The sequence below is a fragment of the Puccinia triticina genome, chromosome 5A, assembly GCF_026914185.1.
Source record: "Puccinia triticina chromosome 5A, complete sequence".
NCBI lineage: Eukaryota > Fungi > Basidiomycota > Pucciniomycetes > Pucciniales > Pucciniaceae > Puccinia > Puccinia triticina.
Window position 1 is genome coordinate 7,848,887 of NC_070562.1, and position 26,956 is coordinate 7,875,842.

Here is a 26,956-nt window from a genome sequence, read left to right on the forward strand (position 1 = left end):
GTGTACCTTGTTCAGCATCTCAATGCTTAACATGCTGTAGAGCTCATGCAGTAGGCTGAGACAAATGTTCAAACTTGCAAATGAGCATCCCCCTGAGCACCCTTTTATTTTCTTTTATAAAACACTCCATGTGCCATTGAATCCAGCCAGAATAATATAAAAAGGGTATGTACACATGAAAGGGATATGTACATATGAAAGAATATGTACACATGAAAGGGGAATGTGAGAAGGTGTATTAAAACATAGAAGGGATATGTACACATGATGAAAGGGGTATGTATGCATGAAAGGGGTATGTATTCATGAAAGGGGTATGTATGCATGAAAGGGGTATGTGCAGTAAGGGGTATTTGCATATGAAAGGGATATGTAAACATCAAAGGGGTATGTAAACCTGAATGATGAAAGGGTTGAAAAGGATGTAAAAAACTCAAAGGGGATATGTAAACATGAAAGGGTCATGAAAGCATGATGAAAGGGGTATGTACACATTGTGAAAGGGATACACGCACATGAAAGGGATACACGCACATGAAAGGGATACACGCACATGAAAGGGATACACGCACATGAAAGGGATACACGCACATGAAAGGGATACACACACATGAAAGGGATACACGCACATGAAAGGGATACACGCACATGAAAGGGGTATGTGCACATAAAGGGGTATGTACACATTATGAAAGGGGTCAATACATACAAAAGGGATATATGCACATGAAAGGGGTATGTGCACATGAAAGGGGAATTTGCACAGGTATCAACTCAGTATTTTGGAGCCTGTACTCAGTTTTTTGTACCTTAGACTCCCTCTTGCATAAATTATGCAATGTGCATGGAAATTGAATCAACCAGTGCTTGATTCTTGCATGAGGCACAGCTTGCCTTGAGCTCTTGCATCTCAACTGCAAGCAGTTTCTAGAGTTTTTCTTGCAGTGTATGTACATTCAATTCATTATATTTTGATTATTGTTAATAGTTAACCTCTCAATGTCATGGACTGGGTTTTTTTCCTCTGATTGGTTGGCAGGTTTGTGGCTGAAGAAGAAGTTCAACGAGCCTTGCTTGCTATCTTGAGACCAATAAATTGTTCAGGACATTATGAGCAAGTGCAATATGTTTTTGACATTGGGTAGGAAATATACCCTTTGCTTATCCAGGAAGCAAGGGAAACAACAGTGGAAATTCAAATCTAACCATCCTTCTGAAAAAGAAGCACATCACAACAATTTGTTTTGGAATGTATACCAGAGGCACCTGGCGTGTCCGGGCCAGCAGGGCGATGGAGGTCGAGCTGAGTGAGATGGGAGGCGCCAAGGAAGTCCCTGATGGAGAGGCCGGAGTCGGCCATAGCGAGGGCCTCGATGAGCCGGACGAGCGCGTGGCCGTTGCGGATGGAGCCCAAGAAGTCCGAGGCGGTGGCCAACTTGCGGGCCCGGATCTTGTCGTTGATCCAGCCGAGCAGGTCCCGGTTAGATGCCGAGAGCTCTTTGGCTGCACACACCACCACGACGTTAGGTGGGCCTAACATAACCAGCAAGAGAGAGAGAGAGGCTTACAAGACTCAGCGCCCGCTTTGGAGGGTGACGGGCGCTGTGTGCTTCGTCAAGGCCTCAGCTGATGGAGCCCGAGAAGTCCAAGGCGGTGGCCGACGTTCGGGCCCGGATCTTGTTGTTGATCCAGCCGAGCAGGTCCTGGTCGGATGCCGAGGTCTCTTCGGCTGCACACACCAGCACGACATTAGGTGGGCCTAACATAACCAGCAAGAGAGAGAGAGCGAGACTTACGAGACTCGGCACCCGCTTTGGAGGGCGACAGGCGCTGCGTGCTTTGTTGAGGCCTCAGCTGATGGAGCCCGAGAAGTCCGAGGCGGTGGCCGACGTGCGGGCCCGGATCTTGTTGTTGATCCAGCCGAGCAGGTCCCGGTCGGATGCCGAGAGCTCTTTGGCTTCACACACCAGCACGACGTTAGGTGGGCCTAACATAACCAGCAAGAGAGAGAGAGAGAGACTTACGAGACTCGGTGCCCACTTTGGAGGGCGACGGGCGCTGTGTGCTTTGTCAAGGCCTCTACTCGGCGCCAAGCTGAAGATCGTTGAGGTTATGATTGCCCGGGGACCCATTGGGGCTCTTGGCGGCGGCGGCGAGCCGATGAGCGGGGGACTGCAAGCCCATCAACACAGCCGCTTCTTTCTCCGACAAGACGTCCGGGTTGGCCGCCAGCCTTGCTTTCTGGACACGTGCCCGAGAAATGGACGGGGATAACAGCCGAGGTGAAGCTGTTTGTACCTGATAGCGGGGATAGGGGCGTGGAGTGATGAGGAGCAGTGCTTTGTGTGGGGTGCAGAGGGCAGGCGGTGAATGTGAAACACCTGAGTCAGTTCTGGTAATCGCTGAGTGGCCACAGTGCGGATGGCAACAAGAGCGTGGCGGATGGCGACGAGCTTGTGGCGGATGGCGACGACTCTGTGGCAGATGGCGACGAGCCCGTGGCGGGTGGTGTGGGGCAACAGTCAGGATATTGTTGGGCGACAAACATGACTGTGGTTATTGAAAAGGGGGAGGGGTTGGCAGCGGATTGTCCCCCCAGGGGCTCCAGTTTCGTCCTACCCCCTCCCTGGGAGCCCACTAATCACTTGATTAGGGCCTTCCTGGACTACTCTAACAACCGGCCCACTTTTGCTCGTTGCTGCCGCACAGCTGGAGGGTCATCCATAGGGCCTTCGGGCCTTTGGGGATTTCAACATGTATTGTGAGATTTGTGGGCTGTTTGTGCCATTTTGTGAGAAAAAAACACCCCAAAACTTAGATCCAGAGGTCTAGGATTGTGTGGATTTAAGAAAGTGGGATCACTAGTAAGTTAATAGTACTTCTAGCTCACACCTTGTAGTCCATGAAACCTGAGACCATCCGCACCGGGCGCTAAGTTAGCCCGGATTAGGGCACTTAGTTCAACCCCACAACCGCATCGGGCTGGATCAACCTGGGATCAACTTGACCCGTAGCTTGGTTTGGAGCTAGTGGGGTATAAATCTAGCCCCCACTAGTCCTTGGACTAACCTCTAAAATGCATATGCACCATGATCAATGGCATGAACTCTATGTGTTTAGGTGCCAAACACATACCATACAGGCACCTAATCACATAATCTCCGACAGCCTCGGACCTCCCAATCTACACCGATGCGGTTGGCCACTCGGATTAGCCTACTCCAACCGTAATCCAAGCTAGTTAGTCCAGACTAACTTAGCAACGGATGCGGATGCTCTGAGTAGTAGAGTTATGATAGTCATTTATATCTTCACGTGTAGTCTCAAAGAATATACTTTATTCAAAATGGTTTCTTATTCATTTCATCTCAAAACCACAAGTCTGATGCATGTACATAGTCTATTTATATCATAGCATTGTCATGCAAATCAAACCATCAGTTCTCTTCCCTCTTTTTTCTGCGCACCCAACTGAGCCGCATCCGGTGAGAAAACCATCCTCACTGCCCATCATTCTTGAGCCATTGAGCTCAATCCATTTTCTTCTCTTCTCTTTGCAGCAACAATCAGCTCAAATTTCAAAAGAACCGCTGGCCCAAATGCTTAGTATGTATAATTCTGAACTCTACTCACCTAGCTCTGTGAGTCCAAAAATGTAATAAAAATAAGTGAAAGAGTTTTTTGGCCCCCAGGGGTAGGCCCTGCGTGTGAAATGTACATTTTGCAGGCAGGGCAGTGTTGGTCTATGCCATGCGCAACTGTACCATATTAGTTGATTTGTGAGTGTACATATGAGAAAGAATAACATTTTGAAATGGGCTAGATGGGCAACCATAAAGCAACCCACACCACAATCCACCAAGGGGAGTATGTACAGTGGGTACACCACACGTTGTGGCAGATTTCAACTGGAAATCCTTTTGGACATGTCTGTGGATGTCCCGCTCTTGCACTGCAGGAAGCGTCCGCAGGATATTATTCTGCTTGCTGAATACCAGATATTTCTCAAGAATACATCTGCCAGATGGTCTCCATGCGTCCGCTGGATGGTATGCAAGTGTCCATTGTGAAAGATTTCAGACAACTAAGAGATTTTATTTCTTATTTAGACTCTATACAACTTATTACAACTTATTCTTTATGGGAGAATGAGGTTGAGTCAAGGATTTACCTAAGAGCAGGCAATAGGCTGCTCTCTTCGTGAGAAAATAATAAGGAAGGAATATGTTAATGAACAACCGTCTGATGGTTTACCTGCCTCAATATAGGCACCATACGCCGTATCAGTTCATCTATTCTCCTCTTTTATGCTTTAAGACTCAGGAGTCCTTAACCTCTTCAGGTCTCTGGCCCTTGGGGTCCACTAAGCTGTGTTAGGTGAAACAGCTGAGTAATGATGCTAAATTATCTAGGTAATGCATTTCTTGTAAGCCTTTTTGTTTCTTTTATGCCAGTCTGGTACACAGCCACTCACTGTGTTTCTCTACTTCTCTTTGAGAGTAGACGGTGCGGTTTGTCTTATCCTCTTCAACAATGTCTGGAGGATTTTCATGGAGGAGGCATTAGCTTTCCATCTTGTGTTTGGAGTTTGAATTGTCAGTTGCTCACCTTTGGTGTTGACTGATATTCTAGCTCTTAGTTGCTGGGAGCCGGGATTATCCACAAGCATGATTTTGTTGCTTGCTGGTGTTGGACCTGCATACATCAAAATTGATGTGTCAGTTTTACAACGCCTCACGGCTGGTTTGGACTGCGGAAGATGGTTTTCTTTGCTTACCAAGTTCTGCAGCTGATTCAGCTCCGGGCCACTCTCTCAATTTATGAGTGCTAAGCCTTTTGCCTTGGTGAGAAATCTCACACATTGGACATAAGCAACCATCCTCTCAATGCCAAAATTTCAGTACAGCTGATGGAGCAGGGAGTGCCCCAATTGGGAGAGGCTTGGGTGGATATGGGCAGGGTCTGAGGCAGGGGGGTGAAAGAGTTGAATTTCTAGGAGTCAAACAAACAACTTCCAGGGGGCACAGGGCCTGAGGGAGTGCTTACCAGATAGGTCAAAAAAATTTACTGAGGGCCCACACACTGCACCTAAGATTCCAATCCGGTGCCCCGGAGCCGGATATCAGCCATCCCGCACCCTGACCCTGGTCTTATCCGGAATCTGGCCGGATTTTCCCGGATCTGAAAGCAAGGGGCATTTCCCAAAAAAAGTGCCAATTTGATTGGGTATGCCAGGGATTCCCCGGTAGAGTTCCCAATTCATGCGGGTTTCACAGGGATTCCCCGAGAAAAGACCCTATTTTCGGGTGTTTTCTGAGGTTTAACCGCATAAATCTTGCTTTTGGAGTGCTGTTCACTATCCGGCCGGATGCCGGATCTCTCAAGCTCAATCCCAAACCCTAATCCAGTCTGCGGGGTTTCTGGATTTCTCCGGATCTGCGGGGTCCGGATTGGAACCTTAACTGCACCTGTGCCTAAATGTCTTTTGGATATTGAGTGGTTAGTCTAGTCATACATGCAACGATGGGAGGTTACGCTACCCGTAACGGTAGCGTAACAAAAACGTAACGGAATCCTTGCCGTTATTGTTACCATGACGGCGGCAAAGCTTCTGTTACGTTTTCTTTAATTTTTTTCCCTCTCTTCCTAGCCTCGTTACGTTATCCCTTGCAATTATAGGAGGATAACCTGCGCAAAAAAGGGGGGTTTTCCCCCTTTTATGGCATTTTTACCTCTGGTAACGCGGTTAACGCGTTATCTCCTTTATTTTTCCGGGTATTGAGGGTGAAAACACCCTCTGTTACGTTACCCACTTGCCCAAGGAGCCATGTTGCCAGATAATGGTAACGCGTTATCTGGTAACGGTGGGAAGTTACGTTACAAAAATCCCTCTGGATATTGTAACATATGTAAATTCCCATCATTGATACATGCTTGTAGTGATAGTCACATATATTTCCACATCACTTCTTCCGTTGTAGCCTAAGTTGTCTAGTTAAATACTCTATCATGTTTCACTTGTCCCTTTTATTTAACTTTTCAACCTTTTTCAACCAACTCACTGTGCTTGTTTGACTCTCTGCCTTAGGTCCTTTTTCTCTCTTCTCACTGTTGCTCTGTTTCCATTTCTCATATCTGCTCATCTTCCTCAGGTTTGTCGCTTGTCCCATAGCCCACCACTATCTCTAGCTTGTGATCTAACATTATCACTCCTCTCAAAGGTGTTCACAAGTCACAACTGGAGGATACTTACTGCAGGGGGTTGTGTTGAGTACAGTCATGAAGTTGTCTTTGACAAGACTGTCTTTCCAGAAATCTCCCCTGACTCCAAGCTTAACTAAGCCTCTCGTGGTGAGCGGGTCTGGGCGGCAGCTCAGTCTCACCAGAGAAGCTCATGCACTAAAACACAAAGCTTGCGTGAGACGGACGTGATATACACACCATTATTTCTCTCCTGGTTTCTATTCCACTCATTGGAATGTTTTATTTTTTGGTTTCTCTGACAGGTCACCATTGGCTTGATTTTTCAGTATTTGTTTTATTGTTGTATTCTCCCCACTTCATATTTCAAATTTGACAACAAGAAGTAGTATGACTGCGCACAATCCTTGCCTTATGGGGCGCAAGCCAAATCCAAGCTCAAAATCTTGAACTTGGATAATTGTTTTTCACTAGATAACTTCAAAATTCTATGGTAAAAAAATACAGAAAAATTGAAAACAAGTAGATCTATGACATACCAAAACCTAGAAAGAATCTGTAGAGTTTTCAGAGTGTGGTGGTGGAAACAAGGATGCTCCCAGCCAAACCTTGGAATTGTCTCACGTGAGAAATGTGCACTAAGGCGCAAGGCCCTCCTTGTATTCTCAAGTGGCACAATCAGACCAGGTTACTAAGGATCGCCAAGTGATACCTGTTTGGCGGTACCCGGCACCCGCGGCCGTACAGCGGGTACCCGCCCGCGGGTGCCGGGTGCGGGTGCGGGTGCGGGTGTCTGTTTTGGGCAAAAAAACCAGGCTGTACCCGCACCAGCCGCGGGTACCCGGCGGCGGGTTCACTTGGCGATCCTTACAGGTTACAAGTGAGTTTTGGCAAGTGAATTGCATCCTTGAGAGTCAGAGTGCCTCTTTTTGCTAGCAGTAGGGTCACATCCCCTCTATCTGTAGCTACCGATTCACCAGGTCCACTGCCGGTGACAATGTTGATGCTGACAGGGCTGGTCTGCTTGAAATATCCTAGCTAGGGAGTTGAGCATGTGATTCCTTGCTTCTGAGTCTAAGGGCCTGTACCATGGGCCTCAATTTTGAAAATTTTCAACTTTTTTTGCCCTGTACACAAAAATTGAGAACTAGTGGTGGGTTCAAATGTTGAAATTCTTCACATTTGGGCTCCAGCCTACATTTTGGCCAGGCTCAGTTTTTGTCCCAAGAAATTTTGAGGCAAATAAATTTGGAAAATTTCAATTTTCATGCCCTATGGTACAGGCCCTAAGATAGTTGTTTGAATTTTAGCTGCAACAGAGTTGGAAAATTAGTTGAAGGATGGCTGAATATTGATACTGGTGGTTTATTCCTCCAATTGAGAAACTGTAGTATGGTAAAAGGAGCCCTTTTACTTTTTGCATTGTGCACATAACTCTGGATGCAGAGTCCAGCACCTTTGTTCTGTGTTATTTTCTGCTAGATAATAGATTGTGTTTCCCTTCACCACATAAGATTGGCACATGAGTTTATTTCTTCTTCAAAAGAGGAGTGTTTGTTGCTAGAGCTGTTGTTGCAGAACTTGTGCTTACTTCAGGACGTCTCCTTTTGTTGATGAAAACCATGGGGGAATCTGTGACACTTCCTACAGAGTGATGCCTTAATTTCATCAGACCCAGGTACTGATGTGGTGTTACTATTTACCACACTCATTTGTAACTTTCCACAGTATACCAAGGATAAAAGCTTAATGTATGATCAACTGTTCTTTTAATCAAAATTTGAATGAGTGATCAGATGAAGGAGATTTTGTGTTTATGCCATGAAGATGGCACTTATATGCAATGATTTGATTGATTTTGGGCCAACTTGGGTAAGATGTGAATCTTCTTGATTTGTCGTTAACCCAACAAACATGCATGACAAACTCCTCTGGTAATAGATGAGATTATGGATATTTGTGGATGAATTCAGCTTGTGTTTACTGATACTGTGACTCTTCATTTGGTTGGGTTAAATCATCTCCATTGGAGGTCACACTTAACTTTCACTTCAAGTTATGAGCTTTGCAAGTCTTAGTTAGAAGTCTCCAGATTCAGGTGGCCATCCTCTCATGTGTGGAAAGCATTTACTCTGTTTTGGACAGTTGTACTCACCCCTGAAAATATAAAGGGAACATTATGTGCCAAATTCATGACTTGTGTTGGGGGAAATTTCTTCACAATTGCTGGACTCACTAAGCTCCATCCAGGGGAAACATGTGACCTTGAATTTAGAACACACTGTTTTTTCATCAACAAAAATAAACTGGCCTTGATGGCAGAATCAAGTGAGGATTGCTTGGATACTTATGAAAATTGATGATTGGAAAGCTGGACATATAGGGTCTACATGCTTCACTTGCAATGTCCGGGTTGTGCAAATTTAATCATATCTTAGGATCACATTCTCCACCTGAAAATGTGTCTCTGGCTTGGCACAAGGCTCCTGCTGCAAGCAGCAGTAATACAGCTGCTAATAGTGCGGGGTTGCTGGATCTATGAATGTCAATTATTCACATTATGTGTTTCTGTGGTTGCACTCTCCTTTGGCCTGAATGATAATATGTTATGTCATTAGCAAAAATGGACGCTGAGATGTGTGGGGGATTTTGCTGCTCTTTTTCCAGGCAAAACATGTACAGAGGGATATGGGGTTGTAAATTGAGTGTTGTGTGCGCTACAGCATGCTGCGTCCAAGCCTTATGTCTCACAAAAAGCATTATGTCTCACAAAAAAAGACTTGCAAAAATCTAACACCCAATATTATAACTCAAGTCCAATTGCTTGCGGGCAGAAGAGGAGCCAAGTGCAATCTTCCTGGATACCCAGTGGGGCTGGCACCAATCTAAATGTTCTTGGATTGGATTTGGCTTCCACCAAATTCAATTCCAACCAAAATAGAGGATTCATAATGCAACAAGAGTTTGCTTAATTTTTTTGTAAGATAAACCAGGATAAAGAGAACTACTGTTGGATAAAATGAGATGTCCACTTTTGCCATGTACATCTAGGGTCAAGAGATCCACTAATAATCATTTTAAGATTACAATAAAAAAACCCAGTTTGAAATGAAGAAGCAGGTGTGTGATGAGGTATGCAAACTAGATTCTGCTATGTAGAGATTGACAGATTCACACCTGGCCTAAGCAAAATTTGGAATCGGGATGAGTTGAATCTAGTGTGGAAGGTATTTTCGAATCCAAAAAGCGCATAGAGGAGTTTTCATCTTGTGAATGGTGTTCTCAAACTGTGCAGCATTGAACGGGAACACAGCAAAGTGGAGTGTCAGTTTGGGACCCGTCATCTCGGAGCAAGAAAGTGCAACTTACCTAGACAGTTTAAAAAAATTGCTTAGCGTTTTTAGGGGCAATGCGGCCTGCAATGACGAGCCCGATCTTTGGCGCGACACCAGTCTTCTCGTGGATCATCGGGCCCGGGGTCTGGCTCAGAATTGCCAATGGGGCCTTCAAAGTAGCGAGAGCCTGCACTGCCGTGACGGCCGACTGGGTGGGTCGAGGATCCACGAGGTGATAATAGGGGGTTCACAATTGAAATTTACAAAACTTTAGGACACATTTTAAGGTGGTTATGAACATTTTTTTAAAAAATTGATAAATTGCACTGATTCATCAGTACCACCTGCTGCTGTGCATTTTCACAAGATTTCAAAATGTTGTTCATAAAGGCCTTAAATTTGGCTCCAAAGTTTAGTAAAATTCAATTGTGAACCCCCCTAATGCATGCGTAGGGGACGGAGAGCCATCAACGCGTAACAAGACTAGGAAAGCATGGATGATAACTGACAGTTGCATTGGTAAATCAAAGCTGCTTTTGGAATTTGGTGGGTAACTTGCAGAGGAGGGGGGCTACAGGCATCTCGGAACGGAGAAGGAGGCCTGGTTAAGTACTTGTAGACGCGCAACAAACACTAGTTGCCGCAGGGATGACCACACAAGTGGCTTCCTGGTTAAATACATTATGAATGGGTTTTGTTCGGCTCCTACAAAAGTGTAGGACACATCGTCGCATATATTAACCAAGCCTTGTTCGTCACGACTCATGATGACGAGCTTTTCTTCTTAGAACCAATTATTTACACCGTCCACTTTTTGCTGCTGGTTTTGCACTGATTTTGTCTATTGCGCCCAGCTGTTACACAGCCGGGTCAATTGCCGTCCAGGCGCCACTTTGACGGTACAGGGCGCCAGCATGACTCAAAGGGTCCCGACTCCCCGAGGCGCCACAATTGGCTAGCCGGCCGCGCCCAAGGTGACTTTTAGGGGCGTCGTTTCTCCGACTCGTGCCAATGGCACCCAATGATTAGGGGGTTTTGCAATAAGGAAACCTGGGAAGGAGTTTGAGTGCTTGCGAGTGTTGTTTTGAGGATGCTCCGGGCAATTTCTCGTGGGACTTCATGCCAATTTTTTAAGCAAGTATGTATGTCACCCGCGATTAAAGAAATTTAGTGCTGCAGGAAGCAGGAATCCTTATTGTGAAGCCCCCTGTTGGGCCCAGGCCTGGATTTTTCCACCTTGGCACACCATGAAAAACCTGAGGGGACTGGGTGGTAGGTGACATGAAGCTAACTCCAGCCTTTATCCCAACCATACACTTATGGAAAAGTGGTAGAACCCCCCGATGATGACAAAGGGGCTATTTTTATTCAAGGGGAGTAATGCTGGAGTACCACTAGAATTCCCTCATATTTTACTGAATGTCACCTGACACCTATTCACATCAATTGTTTCATGGTGGCAGGTGAGAACTTGTAAAGTTCTCAGCAAAGCCTTTACAGATGAGGCATCACTGAAGAGCTTGCTTGTGCAGGAATTTTTTAAAGTTTATGCAGGTAAGGGTGTTTGAATTTTCACTTTATTTCAAATTGAGTTTGAACTTTGTGAAAGTGAAATTTAAAGATTTTGTGTGATGATTTTTATGTGGGAGGTGTTGTTAGAGATGCTTCCAACTCAGAGCACATGCTGGGAGTGGACAGACAATTTTTTTTTTAAAGTGTTATTGATTTCACATATCACACAGCTATAATCTAATGAAATCTACTACAATCCTGTTAAACCTATCACCATCTAAAACAGTTTTCCAATATCAAATCATCCCGTAGATCTAACTAAACTTTCTTTAACTAGCTGCTGTATGCTGAAGAGTAACTATCCTTGCAAAATTTGATGAAAGCAAAAAGACAAAAAGAAAAATTGGAATAAAAAAATTGATGGGGCAGGATCAAGTGTAGGGATGGCCATGGGTACCCGTTTACATGCCTAGTACCCGCTGGCGGGTGGCAGGTGCGGGTGCGGGTGTCTGGTTTTGTAGAGAAAAAGAGGGCGGGTACCCGGGTACCCGCCCAGCACATTTAGATTTCCAGGGCATCAAATGCGCCGCAGTTTTACTAACTGCGGTGCTGCAAAGCAGGGTACCCGCCCCGGGTCTGAGATTCTTTGATAGTTCCGGTGCCGCCAACCAGTTCCCTCAATCCTCCTCGCGGCCATCTGATACAGTTCGTCATGGCACCCAAACACAAGAAGCGCCGAAAATTGTCACCATCATCTGCGTCTGGGTCATCCAACCACATTTCTCCAGCCAAATGTCCGTTTGCGTGCAAACAGACAGGACAGAGCGGATGTTTTTTCCTGTCTGTTTGCGTGCAAACGGACAGGGCGCCAATGTTTTGTCCTGTCCGTTTGCGTGCAAACAGACAGAGGTCCTGTGACACTGTTTCAGACTTGTCACAGGTCCGTTGTTTGCATACATATCCAATTGCACTCACCACCTCAGATCCTTCTGGTACCGCTGGTACCGGCGGTAAGTACCGCCGTCACCAGCTGGGCGGTGCCGGGTGCGGTGCCGGGTGCCCATTTTGGCCCAAAAAACACCCGGTACTCTGGTACCGCTAGCGGTACCCGGGTGCCGATGATCATCCTTAACAGTGGGTACCCGCCACCTGCACCCGGGTACCTCGCACTTGGCACCCGGGTACCCGCCTTGGCTGGTGCGGGTATCTGACATGAGTGAAATTCCAGGGTAGTACCCGCACCCGCAGCAGGTACCCAGGTGCAAGTGGCTTTTGTATTTTTTTAACTTCAGTTTTTTTATGGGGCATAAAATACTAAAGGGAGAGTGGATATAATTTTTATTGGTTGGACTTAGAGATGGCCATTGGTACCCGCCACTCTTCAACAGGTCCTTTATGCCCTGGGAAGTGCCAGCCAGCAGGCTTAGGGTGTTCAATTTTGGTAAAAAGTCAAGCATGTAGCTTTGCACCCGCCATGGTTGCCTGTAGGGGCAAATAGCTACCTGCTAAAGAGTGGCAGGTACCCGCCAGCGGGTGCCAATGGCCATCTCTAGTTGGACTGGTGAATTTTTTCTTAGACTGTTCTAATTTGATGCATCAGAAACAGGCACCACTTGGTTTATCAATGTGGCAATATTTGGAGTTGTTCTTACCTCCACATCTGGTGAAAATTGGAGGTGTCTTAAAGTTACAGTAATAAGCACCAGGGGAGACTTTGACGCACTCTCCAGAGAGTGCCAGAGTCTAATTTTATGTTGTTCTGGGTCTGATGTGAGTCAGATGTGGATCAGTAAATGATTGATAAATTATTCAGAAGTCAATGGGAAGTGTGTCAGAAGTGATGTGGAATTATCACAGGACCTTGTGCAATGTTGTATAGAACCATATAATTTTCTAAGTATAACTTAATTACAATCTGTCATGAAATCATAGTTAATCAATGCCCCATTCTTACTCATTTATGGTGAATTTCTGTTGATCAATTTCTCTGTCAAAGGGGTTCCAACCAACGTAAATGTGACCTGCAGGGGCTTTCATGGCTTTCTGACCAGTTTTTACTTGTAATGGAGCTGTGAAAGGCGCCTCCAGTGATCTGTCACCCTAATGTACGCGCGTACACGAAGGTGACATTGGCAAAGTGAAAAAAAAACTCACATGCATGTGCATGGAGACATTGGAAAACAAAAAAACACAAAAACAACTCACAAGCTTATATATTTAAGAAGCCAGGATTTCTATCTGAAATCTGGGACCACACACCTCCAAGCTTGCCTTTATTCATATTTTCATCCTACTTTCATCTTTTTTTGGCTCAATTCTAGATGATACCGGCCTTCTTTAGGGAAATATGCCAATTCAGATGGGCCTTTCACATCATTCTAACAGGGATTTGTATGTTGTTGATCTGCGGGAGGCTCAACCTGTGATTTGTAACAAACTTAAACATGCGCACATGACAGTTACATTAGCAAAGTGAGAGAAATTACCACCTTCATGCGCATATAAATAATATGAATTGAACCCCAATGATTCATCTTGATTACCAAACACTTCAAATTGAATTATGCTTTGATTGTGGCCATTGTGTCTTGGTGGTTTCAACCGCATTCCAGTTGTGTTCCAGTTGACTTCTGCATGACTTCTGGATGGTTTGTGCATGAATCCAGGATCAGTTTCAGATCATTTGTGGATTAGTTCCAGAATTTTTCATTAATTCTGTCAGCTGGCTACTATGTCAGAGCCACCATGACATAATATCAAAAGCAAACATGAAATATTATTACGTAAGAAAGATACACTAGTACTGCTATTACTTATAATTAGACATATAAAACCTGGAATATTATTCCATATTCTGAATCTAAGCCTAATTTGACCTAGGGTACCTCACTTCAAGGTACCCTTAATTGTGATTCCTTCCTTGTGTAAATTGACTTCAAAAAGTTTAACAGGTGCACCACGTCCCGTGTGAATGCACCTGTATGCTTATAAACATAACCATATATGCTATGCACCTGTATGCTTATAAACATAACCATATATGCTTTTACCCCAGTTTCAGTGACGAAACTGAGGTGTTATGTTTAGTTTAGAAGATAGCCCAACTTAGGTTGAGTTAAATCTAAACCCGCTTGCTGCGCACTACACCCAAAGACGGCACAGAGCTCCAAACATGAATGAAACCCCAAAAGGGCTACCTGTACATTACAGCACGACCACCAGGGAAGTAATGACATCAAGTCTGCCCCTCCACGTGAAACACTACACACATTACATAAGCTGTACATATGTAATGATGTCACATGGATGTAAACAGAATATTCCTGACACAGCAGAGGGACTAGTACATGTACAGTACACTGGATTGGTAAATACTGTGGCCCATTCTGGAACAAATGGCCACATGTCTCAGCCCCTTCTGTACCACACATGTAGCAAGGTTGAACTGTGGTATCAAAATACTGATTTAGTCTCCCTTGGCACACCCCCAAAGGGTTTCAAGCCTCTATGGCGCCATCAACACGGCAAAAAACCTGTTTGCAGCAGCCCACAAGTTGGCCAGTGCCCCTGAGGCTCCCCTGCGCGCCCCAGAGGGCTGCAAAAGGTATTTAAAGAGCCCTCTGTCCGCCCAAAAAGCCCTTTCCTCATGCTTATTTACACTATTATATTTTACCCGCCTTCAACATGTGCTCAATAGCCTGTTTCCAGCCTGGTAAGACCTTTAGTAGTTATTTTTAGCCTCATTATTTCGCCAGAAACTGCCCAGTGTCCATCCAGCCTTCAGAATCAACCTCTTCAAGCGCTTTCAACTGCCCAGTTTCTACCCTGAAGAACCTCAAGACTTGAAGGGCTTTTTACTAGTAAGTCTAAACCCCTTCTCTTGAGATTCTCCACCATTCCTTACTGGGATTTAAACCACCCCTGTTCACAGGCCCCAGTGTGTACTTTTGAGGGATTAAACACCCCTGATTTTATCAGGCCCCTCTTTATATAATTATATTAAGTTTATTAATATAATTACGCCATTTTTCTTATATATTTTTACGCCATAATTACCAATATATCATTGGAATTATCACTTGGACTTTTGTCCCAGAGTTTTATACTCTTTTGTACTAGTTTTGCACCACGTGTAGCTAGAAGGAGTAGTCCTTGGCATCACGGAGGCTGACAAATTCTTACACTACTTTCATCAAAGGCATCCAGCACAGTTACAGAAAAAGGGTACAGTATGGCACTCTCTGGAGAGTGCGTCAAAATCTCCCCTGGTGAAGCTGGGTGCCCCAATTCTAAACAGTTGAAACATTGAGGAGGGCCAGGAGTTTATTTTTCTGCTTTGGGTGGAATGCCATTGATGATGAGACAACCTGGTTCAATTTCTCTAGCAAGTTGTTTATCTTTCACATTTATTGGGAGAGTAACATGTTTCTTGCCATTCTTTTGAGTTTGCCCAAGCCAACAGGTTTTTTCTATCATGTTTTATGGGATATTGTTGTGAGCACAGAATTTTTCTAGGTGATTTTTTTTCTTTGTATCAAATTTGGTTGGGACAGAGTGAATCATCACTGTAAAAGGAGCCATTGGTGTCTTGAAATTAGGGTCCACCAAATGGGTCCAGGTAGCCATCTTGCATTTGTTTGTTTCTTTGTAATAAATTTGATTTCACCTGTGGGAAATTGTGTGACACCTTGACCTTGAAAGGGGTTATTATCAATTTTGGTGCTAGGCTTGGTCAACGTTGGTGAAGCTTTGCATCAGGGATAAGTTTGAGAAATTTTTTTCCGTTCCCGGCCAAGATTGAATGATAGTGTGGCCTCTTTTAAAGCAATTTATGTGACTATTGTGAGGAATCATGGGGAGGGGATGTGACATGTTTTTGGTTGTTCTTTCTGTTGAGAGAGCTTGATTGTATGTTTGATTTGAAGACAACAGAGCTGCAGAAGCATATTATTTCTTACTTTGTTGATGAAGTGGGATTCTAGGCTTGGTTTGTATCTCAAGGCTATGCACAGAACTGGAATCTAGAGAGGAGTGGGCACGTTAGATCACAAGCTAGAGATAGAGTTGGGCTAAGGGACACACAACAAACCTGAAGAAGATGAGCAGATATGGGAAATGGAAACAGAGCAACAGTGAGAAGAGAGAAAACCAACCTAAGGCGGAGAGTCAAACAAGCAGTGAGAGGAGATAAAACTGACCTAAGGCAGAGAGTCAAACAAGCACAGTGAGTTGGTTGAACAATTTTGAAACGTTAAACATACGGGTCAAGTGAAACATGATAGAGTATTTATGTAACTAGGCAACTTAGGGTACAACAGAACATGTGCTGCGGAAAAATATGTGACTATTACTACAAGCATTTATGACTATACTACACACTCAATATCCTCCCTCCTGTTCTAGCCTTGAACAGCCATGAGCTTCATCTTGAGATTTGATCATGGAAAGATGTTTGACCTTGGCAAGCAATTTGGTGAGACTGTCTGCTGGCATAGTTGCGGTGGAGATGTAGGTAGGATTGACCAAACCTTTTTCAACAGCTTTGTGAATGAAGTGATACTTGGTGTCAATGTTTTTGCTGTGTTGATGAGTGATGGGATTGTTGGGGAGTGAGATTGCTGCTTGATTGTTGCTGTAGACTGATATCTGAAAAGCTGAGTAGGACATAGTTGAGCCAGAATGCCTCTTGAACTCCGGAGTATAGCAATCAACACTTGGCCTCAGTGGTGGAGGTTGCGAACAAGGTTTGCTTTTTGGTTTTCAAGGAGATGACTGAGTTGCCTCAGGTGATAAGATAGCCAGAATAAGAATGATAAGAGTTGGAGAGATTGGCCCAGTCCACATCACAGAAAACTTTGAGCTTTTTGTTTCCCCCACCAATTCAAAGAGAAAGCAATCTGGTTGAAGAAAGATAAAATAAGAGATGCTTCAAAGCTGTCCAATGTTTTATACCAGGCTTCTCAAGGTGTTGTGAGATTTGAGAAACCACAAAGGATATTTCCAGATAAGTTCCACATGCAATTTAGTTAACGGAGCCAACAGCCTGTCAAAGGTTGATGCCAAGTGCTTTGAATTGAATGACCTCTTCCCGTTTTGTGACTGTCCAAGCCGTCTCCGTTTGTCTGTTGTCTGCACACGTTTCCGGGAAAATCCTCCTGGCTGTCTTAGTATCCAGGAAGATTATTCCTGTAGACTCTTGTGGTCCCTACCTGCCAGTAGGTTTTCACCAGAGTCAGTGTTCGGGTCTCGGCGGAGAGCCTTTGAGTTCACCTGGCTGTCTCGGCCTCTGGAGTGCCTCGACCCGTTAGGGTGGAGCCTCTTGGCGAGTCCCAGTAGATCAAAGACTCTCCTCCTGAAGCAGAGAGGAAAGCGTAGGAGAGGCTGCCGTGGCAGGTGTGGAGAAGGGGTTTGGGTTACACCTGGGGTGGACGGGAGGACTGAAAAAGCACTTCGGCGATGAGCCGCGGAGAGACTACAAAGAGTGAGCGGGATGAGTGGAGTCGTGGGACAAGAGGAACTCCTGGCTATACTTGCGGGGGAAGTAAGCGAGGAGAGAGCACGGGCCCGGTAACAAACCTAAATGCCTGTGGACGCGCTCTGAACCTCTTGGCCCTGCCTGGGCTACCTCACTCGCGTGCTTGGACCTAGGCGAACTCCCCCTGCGGGTCCGGTCACTTTCTATGATACAAGTGTTAGGAACAAATGGGGTGGCCGCTGTCAAGATAAAAGCATGTCACCTGATGAGTATAGGCACTACACCTCCTTCTAAGATAACTCCAGGTGTGAATGGTCACTTATGGTATTCAAAATTGCATAAGATTTTTTTACATAAAATCATAAACTGCAATTTTGGCTGGGAGATGTCACTTTAAGTTTTATGCACACTGACATCTCCCAGCCAAGATTGGTTTTATGATTTTATGTAAATAGTGACATATGCAATTTTGAATACCATAACTGGCACTGGGTTTCAACGACGTACAGACCTCTTCAGCACTCTGCAATGAGCCAGATATGACCTGCCTAGTCCGCATAAGCTTCAGCCGTTGTGGAACTTCTGCGCAATGCGTGATCTGAGCTTGGAAGGGAAATAGCAAAAACTAAGCAAGTTTAGGCTACAGGTGCTTGAAGGGCTGCCTTCCTAAAATAAACTCTGGAAGAAAGTACACTAGAATTTTATAGTGTGGCTAAATCAGATGAATTATTCTTAATTTAGACTGCTTCAAACCCTAAGAACCAGGAATCTTGTGCTTGGGATGAGAGATGTTATAAATTTGATGTGATCAAATTTGTTATCAAAAGTAAGTTATGTTTATAATTATCAAGTTCTAAATTTAAGTTCTAATATTATAATACTATAATGATGTAATGGATGCTGAAGTAATTTCTTAATATTACTATTTATGCAGGCATTACTAAACTATAGTGGTGTGATGAATGCGGAAGTAATCTCTTAATATTACTATTTAGTGCAAGCATGGGGAAAAAGGAAACAGGAAGGGGCAAGGAAGGCCTTCTTTTATAGATGAAAACTGGTCTGAGAGTGGTTTTGGTGATGTGCAATAATGTATGTAGTGTGAAATATGATAACATGGTGTGAAAAAGAAATTAATGTAGTGTGAAAAGAAATTAATGTAATGTGAAAAGAAATGACTATTTTGGGAAAGATGATCACATCTTAGATGAGATTTACCAACATGTGAATGCAAATCTTTGAGGGGAAGTATGTGTGAAAAAAAAACAGGCTGAAGTGGCTGTGCGCCTAGTATGAGCATGAATCTTAGTGTGAAACTGATGATTTACTGTGCTATTCTGTGGCGTGATTGATTCCTGCTGAGTGGACTATCACTGGTTTTCTGGGTGATAAAAAAGACGTGAAATTTAAGAGAAAAGATTTAATGCAAAGGATTTGTACTAAAGATATTTAATATGTAATTGATAATGTACTTTATCATTTAAAACTATACTATCTTGACGTTGTTGATGGTTGATTGATCTCACCACACCGTTCCGTCAGCAGGTAGCAAAACTTCACAAGGAAGTAAGAATGTGTTTGGGTGGTAAAAACTCTCCGTGTTTTAGCAATACACAAAAGCTCCACAAGAAGGTCTCTAACTACAATAATACCGTAAGATCTGTAGTAAGGTAGTAAGATCCATGATGAAGAGAAGAGAAAAGCCCCCCAAAAGGTCCTTGTTCCTCCACTTGCATAACTCCGCTCCCAGCCAACATTGCCCACCTCCTTCCTTTCCTGCACTATTCAAACTCCCCATGAATCACTTCCCAGCTTAGCACATCTCCAACGCTTGCTCTCCCACACCCTCCAGCTAGCCTCTGACCCCAGTCTCTACCTGGCGCGTCCGCCCCAACAACATTTGCTTTGATGCCGTCCGCTTTCACTGCCGGTCCGCACTACTCAGTCCGTCCTTGAGATCTGCCAAAGTCCTACTACGGCTGTTCTGCTATGTCTGCTTGTCCAGAGTGTGGCTCAAACCCCGGTTCCCTCATCCCCTGACGGGTCCGTGGTTCTGCAACCCCCCATGTGCTTTCTCAGCAGTACATTCAAGGTTCCACTAATTCTACATAGCAGAGGCATAAGCACGCATGCTTATCCCCATTGTTTGGATATGTAGACTGAGCATTTTCTCAGCCGCCCCACTGCATTCCCGCATGTGCTGCGTTTGAGCGGACATTCTACACCGCTAGCCCCATATAAGTTGCCACACCACCAACCTGGCTTTGGAGTGATCATACTCCTTCAAGATCTTGTCAATGTGATGTTCTTGAGACAGCATGAGATGATCGGAATGCCTGGTGATTTTCATTCCTAGCAGAGACAATGCCAGACCAAGGTTGTCCATTAAAAATTAAGCCTTGACGAGTTTCTTGAAATATTTGATGTCATGACTGATTATGGCTAAGTCATCCAAAAAGATGTGAGCAAGACACTTCCAGTCAGGATCTTGAGAAATGAGCATAAATGATTGGCAATTGAAGGGGCAAAGTTGATGGAAAGGAAGAAATTTGATAGCTTAGTATACCAAACGCGGGGGGGCCTGTTTCAAACCATATATGGATTTCTTCAGTCTGAGGCAGTGACCTGCAAGACACAACATCCCGGCTGGAAAACAAAGATAAATTAACTTGTTGAGATTACTGTTCAGGAAAGCAACCCTGACATCTTTGGCAGGAGGGACTTGCACCCTATTGCCCTGTTTTACAGGGGCTAGATTCTAGATTTTGATGGGAGGAATTTTTGAAAGTGTATAATTCCTTGCTTACAAATATTTCTTGTGATTAAATTTGCTGAGGTTGAAGACTGGCTGTCCAACCTGGAGATTTTGAGGCATCTCAACCCATTCCTTCCACTCCAAAAAAAAAAAAAACATCTAAAACATCTAAAACACCCAAACTGTGGATATAACAAAGTACCCCAAAATTTCATTCTTGCTACGCAACCCATACTGTGGATATAACAAAGTACCCCAAAATTTCATTCTTGCTACGCAAATTAGGTTCTAAGTCCTTCCTGATAGAGGCTTGCTTCACAAGTTCAGTCATGTTGTTAAATACATAGTTTGAGGAATGTGAGATCCACATGGATATCGGCGGGTTTGGGACCCCCGGATCGCAAGCATCCGACGTAATCCGCGGACCGTTACCCTATATACTGGATTGTCTGCCGGATATCCCGCACGGGTTATCGGGCTAAGGGGACATCTGGCTGGGTTTAAAGTGTTATTTACCGTCACTTTCGCTATGCTCTTTTTCTCGCCAGCAAGAGGCCCCCTTGCCTCGATTGCGAAGGGTCGTCAGCCAAGCCTACTCCGTACGATGTCGATGGAAGCCCAAGGGAGAAGATCCAGCAAGCCGCGGAGACCAGTTCGAGTCATGGAAGTCTCCCCCCGTGATGGCCTCCAAAACGAATCTCAGATACTTCCCACTGAACTCAAAGTAACATTAATCGAAAAGCTAATCGGCATCAATCTCCAATCTATCGAAGTCGGAAGTTTCGTCTCTCCCAAGTGGGTTCGTCATCTTGGCTTAAATTTACCTGGTTCAGGTGATCCAGACGTTTCATCATCTGGGCTTTCCTTTTTATCCAACAGGTGCCCCAAATGGCCTCTACCTCCGACGTTATCACACACCCCAGTTTGAAAAACGCTAGAAGGTTGACAACTGTCAGCTTTAGCTGCTTGATCCCTAACCTTCGTGGATTTGAAACATTTGAAAAATCAAACTCGCCTTCGAGTGCGAATCAGGCTCCAGTTGTTGATGAAATTGCTCTATTCGCTTCTGCTACCGAAGGTTTCAGCAAGGCAAACATCAACTCAAGCATTTCGTCCTCCATGCAGAGGATGTCCGAGGTAGCGGAACGAGCGCAAAGTCGAGGAATAAAGATCCGAGGATACGTCAGCTGTGCCTTCGGTTGTCCGTATGAAGGAAAGGTTGATCCGAAAAATGTAGCGGCTGTGACACAAGATTTATTTGCGATCGGATGTTACGAAGTCGCGATATCTGATACCATTGGTGTAGGCGTGCCCCGTCAAGTAGAAAAATGTCTCAATCAGCTCGCTCGATCAGGTATCGATTTGGGACGGCTAGGAGTACACTGCCACGATACTTTTGGAACCGGACTGTCCAACATTTTGACAGCTGTTGAACTGGGCGTTGAGACCGTGGATTCAAGTATCGGTGGGATCGGGGGTTGCCCTTATTCGCCTGGTTCCACTGGAAGTTGAGCAGATATGAACATGCTTGAGTCCTGCGTCACATTTTCTCTGTTCAAGTATTGCGACTGAAATTCGAAATGGCTTCGCCCAAAACAGATATCGCAACCGAGGACGTGGTCTATGCTTTGGAGTCCTCCGGCTATCACACCGGCGTGCTCACACCGCCACTTGGGCTTGAGGCGGAACTCGGGAATGATGCTAATTTGTTGGCACGATTGGAACCTCTGGCGGAAACCGGTGCTTGGATTAATGCGCAACTTAATCGACACAATTCAAGTAGGGTTGGTAAGGCTATCTTGGCAAGAGCCCAAAAGGGTAAAATCAGTTGAGACCGCAAAACAGTTACTCCCACTATTGCCTCGAATGATCTTTCCGTCAAAATTTCGGGGGGCTTTAGGATTAATAATTGTCATTGAAATTTGAGCAAACTGCAAGTGGCCTTGATTGCTTATGCTTTTTCAAGCTATGTATGTATTTATCTATGTAATTGTTCAACTTTAACTCCTGAAAACAACCTGTGTTCTTGTTCCCAATAGTCCTCTTTTGCTACTCTAGTACTTCTCACTCGTAGCTCAAGCAAGGAATTTTCGATGGCAGTTTCCAATGTTTAGTTGATCGGCAACTCAAACAGAAATCGCTGCAAAATGCTTTCTAATTGATTGACTCGATCGATCTTCCTTACACAATTATCACATCGGGCACTTGCGCACTACACGCGTGCTATCATCTATATATGTTAATAGTTACGAATAATTTGAGACATGCGCGCACAGACAACTGCGCCGAGGTGACACACATGGATGGGCCGATCGGGCGGAGGGAGGGCAGGGTCCCACTGCGGGAAGCCGTCCCTGCCTGTCCCGGCCCCCGGGATTTAGTAGGTTAGGGCAAGTTCCCGCTTCCCTTTATGGTGTTATGGTGTTATCAATGTATACTGTTACGTACGCTTATAAGGATGGCCCTGGTTGGGCGGCTCAGTGAAACATCATATTTATGCTCTGATAACGAGGATTGCAATGGACCACTAGTATGGTCAGCCGAAGGGTTGGTTTCGATCCTACAAACTTCCATGATTGCTTGATCGTCTCAGAGAGCCAACGCACACTACCCTTGATGAATCAAAAGCGGTTGCACCGACAAGCTGTTGTACTTGATTCACGTTTCACACTTCATGGACTGAGTAAATCACCGGTGGAGTACATCTTGAGAGCTTGAGGTAAGGTTTAATCTTGAAGTCCACTATTCTCTTCTGGCCCAAGAGCGCCAGTTCTTTACAATCACCTACATCACAACCTGGTCTCCCTTTTCATTTTATTTTTTATTTTTTAATTGAGGCATCAGGTAGAATGCGCCAACCGACCTGCTGGTTTCTCTTTCTACATCCACTGGCTTACCACTTCTTCGCTGGTATCTCTAGCAGGCCTGCCTTTGAATGGCGTCACATTCCTGGGGTTAATGCCCCATCTCACTCTGTTCCTTGCGCTCCCGTTACTCCCTTTGGCGATCCCGCTCTATCGGCCGAGCAGCATGATACGGATATGTTTGACGCAAGTGATCTAATATGCGAATTTTTCTTGCTCCTTTGATAACGAGACCTGATGACCCGTCCTTCGTGTCTCTAGCAAGATAACCATGATTCTGGTCTCCTTGGGAGTGTCATTGGCCCTTCACACTCGGACAGATCCTGGATGCTTCGCAAGATTGTCTATGATCATCCAGCCGACCATATGAGACGAGTCGATGAAGTCTTCCCCTCAAAGCAAGAGGAAAACCTTCAAGGCACGTCACCTTTGATGAGAAATTTGTGCTTTGGAGGCAGATCTTTTCTTACTCTGCTTATTTTTCCTAATGAGATGTGTCCTTTCACAATTGAGCAGGTCTGCGTGAAAGAGTGCACCCAATTGAAACTGAAGGCGAAGGGCCAAGAATTTGCGATTTGGCCTCAGTTCCAATGGATGACTTTCTAGGTGAGTGGACATACCGCTTTCCTTGCACACGCAGCTTCTTTGAGAAAATTAATAAATTAAAATGGTTAAATGAAAACGTCTCACTTTCCCTTCGCGCCCTCGAAAAACGATCACTAGAGGACGAAAGTGACATGATTCATCAGTTTTGGACAGATCCGCATGGACAAAATTTAGATTATTTGGTAACGGACTTTCGACAAAATCAAGGCAGTCAATCAACACTGGCAACACCCTCCAGCACTCTTTCTTGCCAGGTTAGCTCTCTGGTCAAAATTTTCGAAAGCCGCTTGAATTGTTACTAATACGCCCGTATCGCGATTATTCTTAAAAGACTGCAGGTCATGCCATGGGGTTTGATACTTCAAGGCTTACCCATCCATCTGGAGAAGATTTACATTCTTTGGTTACGGATTTTCGACATGATCAAGGTAGTCGATTAACATCCTCCAGTACTTTTTCTAATTGCCAGGTTGGTTCTCTTGTCAAAATTTTCGAACCCAGGTTGATTTTTTGCTCATAGTAGTACGCCCAACTCGGGATCATTCTTAAAAGACCCCAGGTCACGTCATGGGCTTTGAGACTTCAAGGCTTACCCGTCCATCTTTTGGAAGTTATCCTGATTCTACAATCACATTACAAAGCCCCCGTGAGCAAACAGGAGAACATGTTAAAGATATTTTCCCGGGATACACGGGAAGTCAGAGGTTTGATGTGCCTGACGTAGCGGTCAATCCGGCTGCATTGAGTCATTCAAAGTCTCAAGCTCAATGTGGGTCAGCTCCACTTCAGAGCTGGCCCGATCCAGTGACAACAGTTCATCCTCTTGGCCCTCAAGGTGAGTCAATTAAATCTTACTGCAGTTTTGTTTGGAAAAATTAAAATCAGTTTACCTGACGATCTGGCAATACATTCTTAGGAAAAAATGGTCTTGCATATGCTGCCATTTCCCTACGTAACCACTTGGCAGACACTATTGGGCATTTTAATCATGTGAAAATGGCTAAACTTGAACCAGAATTTATTCAACGCGAACTAGAGATTTTTGCACAGCTTCGCGATTTGGAGATTAAAAGGGGCAAAACAAAAACATTAGATTTTGGCCTGCCCTGGTTGATACTTCAGGTGGGGGAAGCACCACTAAACCCAAACCATGAAATCAGCAACCAAGAGATGGAAATTATCTCTGAAGTCGGCATGAATGTGTCTTTCATGCCAAACCTAGCTTCATCATTCTTATATTTGCTCACCTATATAACTCACTACAACTTTGCGCTCCTTGCGAATAAGCATCCCAAGCTGGATCCTATGGAAGACACCAGAGAGCTAATACGATGGTTGAGGAACGATATTTTTTTGTTGGAAAAAATTGGTGATGATTTCGAGCCTTTTCATAAAGATCAAGGCTTGAATGGAGTCATAAACTACCAAGAGCTACGGGGTTATTTACGTGGATATTTTATTACTGGTGGAAGATATAATGGGGCTTCTCCTCAACTAGCATCTGAAATAATCAAGTTTTGGCATAGCAATAAGCCTGAAGACTGGAACTTACTCTTTGGAAGTAAAGAAGCTCAAAAGGATGCCGGAGAGATCATTAACCACAGCCAGATTGACTCAGAAGTCAAGATGTCAATCTCACAACTCATTCATCATGCATTCCAGCTTGACCATCCTTCTACTAATTAAACAACTTTCTCAAGATCTGAACACCACTTCATTCCTAAGCCTTAATCAGTTTATTTTATTGGCCGCAAGATTTGCTTGATTTATATTTCATCCATTCATCATTTTCTTTTGCTGCCCCCGTCACTCCCTTAAGTTTATCAAACCTGGCTGTTTTTTGTTTCCCCATTCAATATGATTAGATGGTCTCAAAACTTCATTGGAATTTCTGCATCTCTTTTCCAATCATGGAAAAAATCAAACCACTTTGAGCTGTCCCATTCCCCTTTTGCCTTTCACAACCTGCAATTCCCAAACCCCTGTGGCTTTCACACCCCCTGGAACCAGCGGTGGGTAGTTACGGTACGGTTATTGGTAACGTACCAATATCGTAACGGTTTTTCTCTTGTTACCGTTACCGTTAACCGTAACGGAAGTGCGTTACAATATCACACACCCAGGATGCTTGAAATTTGACATCCGTTACGATATCTGCCCACACGGAGGGGCAGATATTGGACTGAATATGATCCAGAGGGGGCCATTTGCCCCTCTTTATCTTGTTAACCGGTGGTTAACGCGTTACGCTACTAGTAACACAAGTAACACACCAAAAAAATCAGGCCCGTTACAATACGGGCCCGGGGTTACAACTGGTTGTTACTATTAGCGCTAACGCCTGAGCGCAGTAACGGCAAGTGTTACGCTACGCAGATAACAGCGGTTATCGTAGCGTATTGTAACTACCCACCGCTGCTGGAACCCCAAAATTGGGGGGATGCCCTTGTACAGCATAAAAGAACCACCAATATAAACTTTAATTTGTACCTTGCTTGAAACTTGGTTCTAGACTCCTGAGTTTAATACTTGGACCTCAAATTGAACTTTCTTTCAGAATGCCACACCTACTTGAGCAAGTGGAATTAGAAATCACGACAAAGAACTGATGAGTGCTACCAGAAATGGTTATTTATAGTTCTACCATCAGCCAAATCAACCAAAAATGACTAATTTTACAGGGACCTGCAACTGAGTGTTAAGATATTAGGGGGGTTCACAAATGAATTTTACTAAACTTTGGAGCCAAATTTAAGGCCTTTAAGAACAAAATTTTAAAATTTTGGGGAAAAGCACAGCAGCAGATATTACTGATCCATCAGTCCAGTTTATCAACTTTTTAAAAATATGTTCACAAACACCTTAAAATGGCTCCTAAAGTTTTGTAAATTTAAATTGTGAACCCCCCTATTGAAACACCAACACATCATGTCTACACAAATACTTTCCTCCTTCTATTCCGTCCAAAACTTCCGGACACACATCCTCTACGTAGGTGTATGTATGACAATAAGAACTGTTTGCATTCCTCTGTGGTTTTCCCTTTCAGAGTCCATCTGGTTCACACCCCAGTTTTACCTTTCGCACTTGATTGACACTGGTTGCTTCTGAGTCAAAGCATTCTCTTATCGGGGGAGGCTGCCTTGCTTCGACTTGTCGGTCCGGGCTGTCCAGAGTCCAGACAGGTCCAGACTCCGACCGGGGGAGT

General features: G+C 44.5%; 5 protein-coding genes across 5 annotated transcripts; 3 read left to right on the forward strand and 2 right to left on the reverse strand.

Annotated features, from left to right (window-relative positions):
- Positions 1 to 956: 956 nt before the first annotated feature.
- PtA15_5A914 (uncharacterized protein) lies at positions 957 to 1,540 on the reverse strand (the record flags this gene model as incomplete). The annotated part of the gene is made up of 2 exons (XM_053169726.1): positions 957 to 1,081; positions 1,267 to 1,540. 2 exons carry the CDS (start codon positions 1,538 to 1,540, stop codon positions 957 to 959), a joined length of 399 nt encoding a protein of 132 aa, XP_053020894.1.
- An 82-nt stretch (positions 1,541 to 1,622) lies between these two features.
- Positions 1,623 to 2,184, reverse strand: PtA15_5A915 (uncharacterized protein; the record flags this gene model as incomplete). Its single annotated transcript, XM_053169727.1, has 3 exons — positions 1,623 to 1,729; positions 1,797 to 1,957; positions 2,084 to 2,184. 3 exons carry the CDS (start codon positions 2,182 to 2,184, stop codon positions 1,623 to 1,625), a joined length of 369 nt encoding a protein of 122 aa, XP_053020895.1.
- A 7,426-nt stretch (positions 2,185 to 9,610) lies between these two features.
- PtA15_5A916 (uncharacterized protein) lies at positions 9,611 to 11,406 on the forward strand (the record flags this gene model as incomplete). Its single annotated transcript, XM_053169728.1, has 2 exons — positions 9,611 to 9,748; positions 11,386 to 11,406. 2 exons carry the CDS (start codon positions 9,611 to 9,613, stop codon positions 11,404 to 11,406), a joined length of 159 nt encoding a protein of 52 aa, XP_053020896.1.
- Positions 11,407 to 20,807: 9,401 nt separating this feature from the next.
- PtA15_5A917 (uncharacterized protein) lies at positions 20,808 to 22,110 on the forward strand (the record flags this gene model as incomplete). The annotated part of the gene is made up of 3 exons (XM_053169729.1): positions 20,808 to 21,077; positions 21,158 to 21,785; positions 21,878 to 22,110. 3 exons carry the CDS (start codon positions 20,808 to 20,810, stop codon positions 22,108 to 22,110), a joined length of 1,131 nt encoding a protein of 376 aa, XP_053020897.1.
- Positions 22,111 to 23,236: 1,126 nt separating this feature from the next.
- PtA15_5A918 (uncharacterized protein) lies at positions 23,237 to 25,434 on the forward strand (the record flags this gene model as incomplete). The annotated part of the gene is made up of 7 exons (XM_053169730.1): positions 23,237 to 23,332; positions 23,404 to 23,560; positions 23,659 to 23,748; positions 23,866 to 24,002; positions 24,080 to 24,217; positions 24,301 to 24,583; positions 24,665 to 25,434. 7 exons carry the CDS (start codon positions 23,237 to 23,239, stop codon positions 25,432 to 25,434), a joined length of 1,671 nt encoding a protein of 556 aa, XP_053020898.1.
- Between the last annotated feature and the right edge of the window lie 1,522 nt (positions 25,435 to 26,956).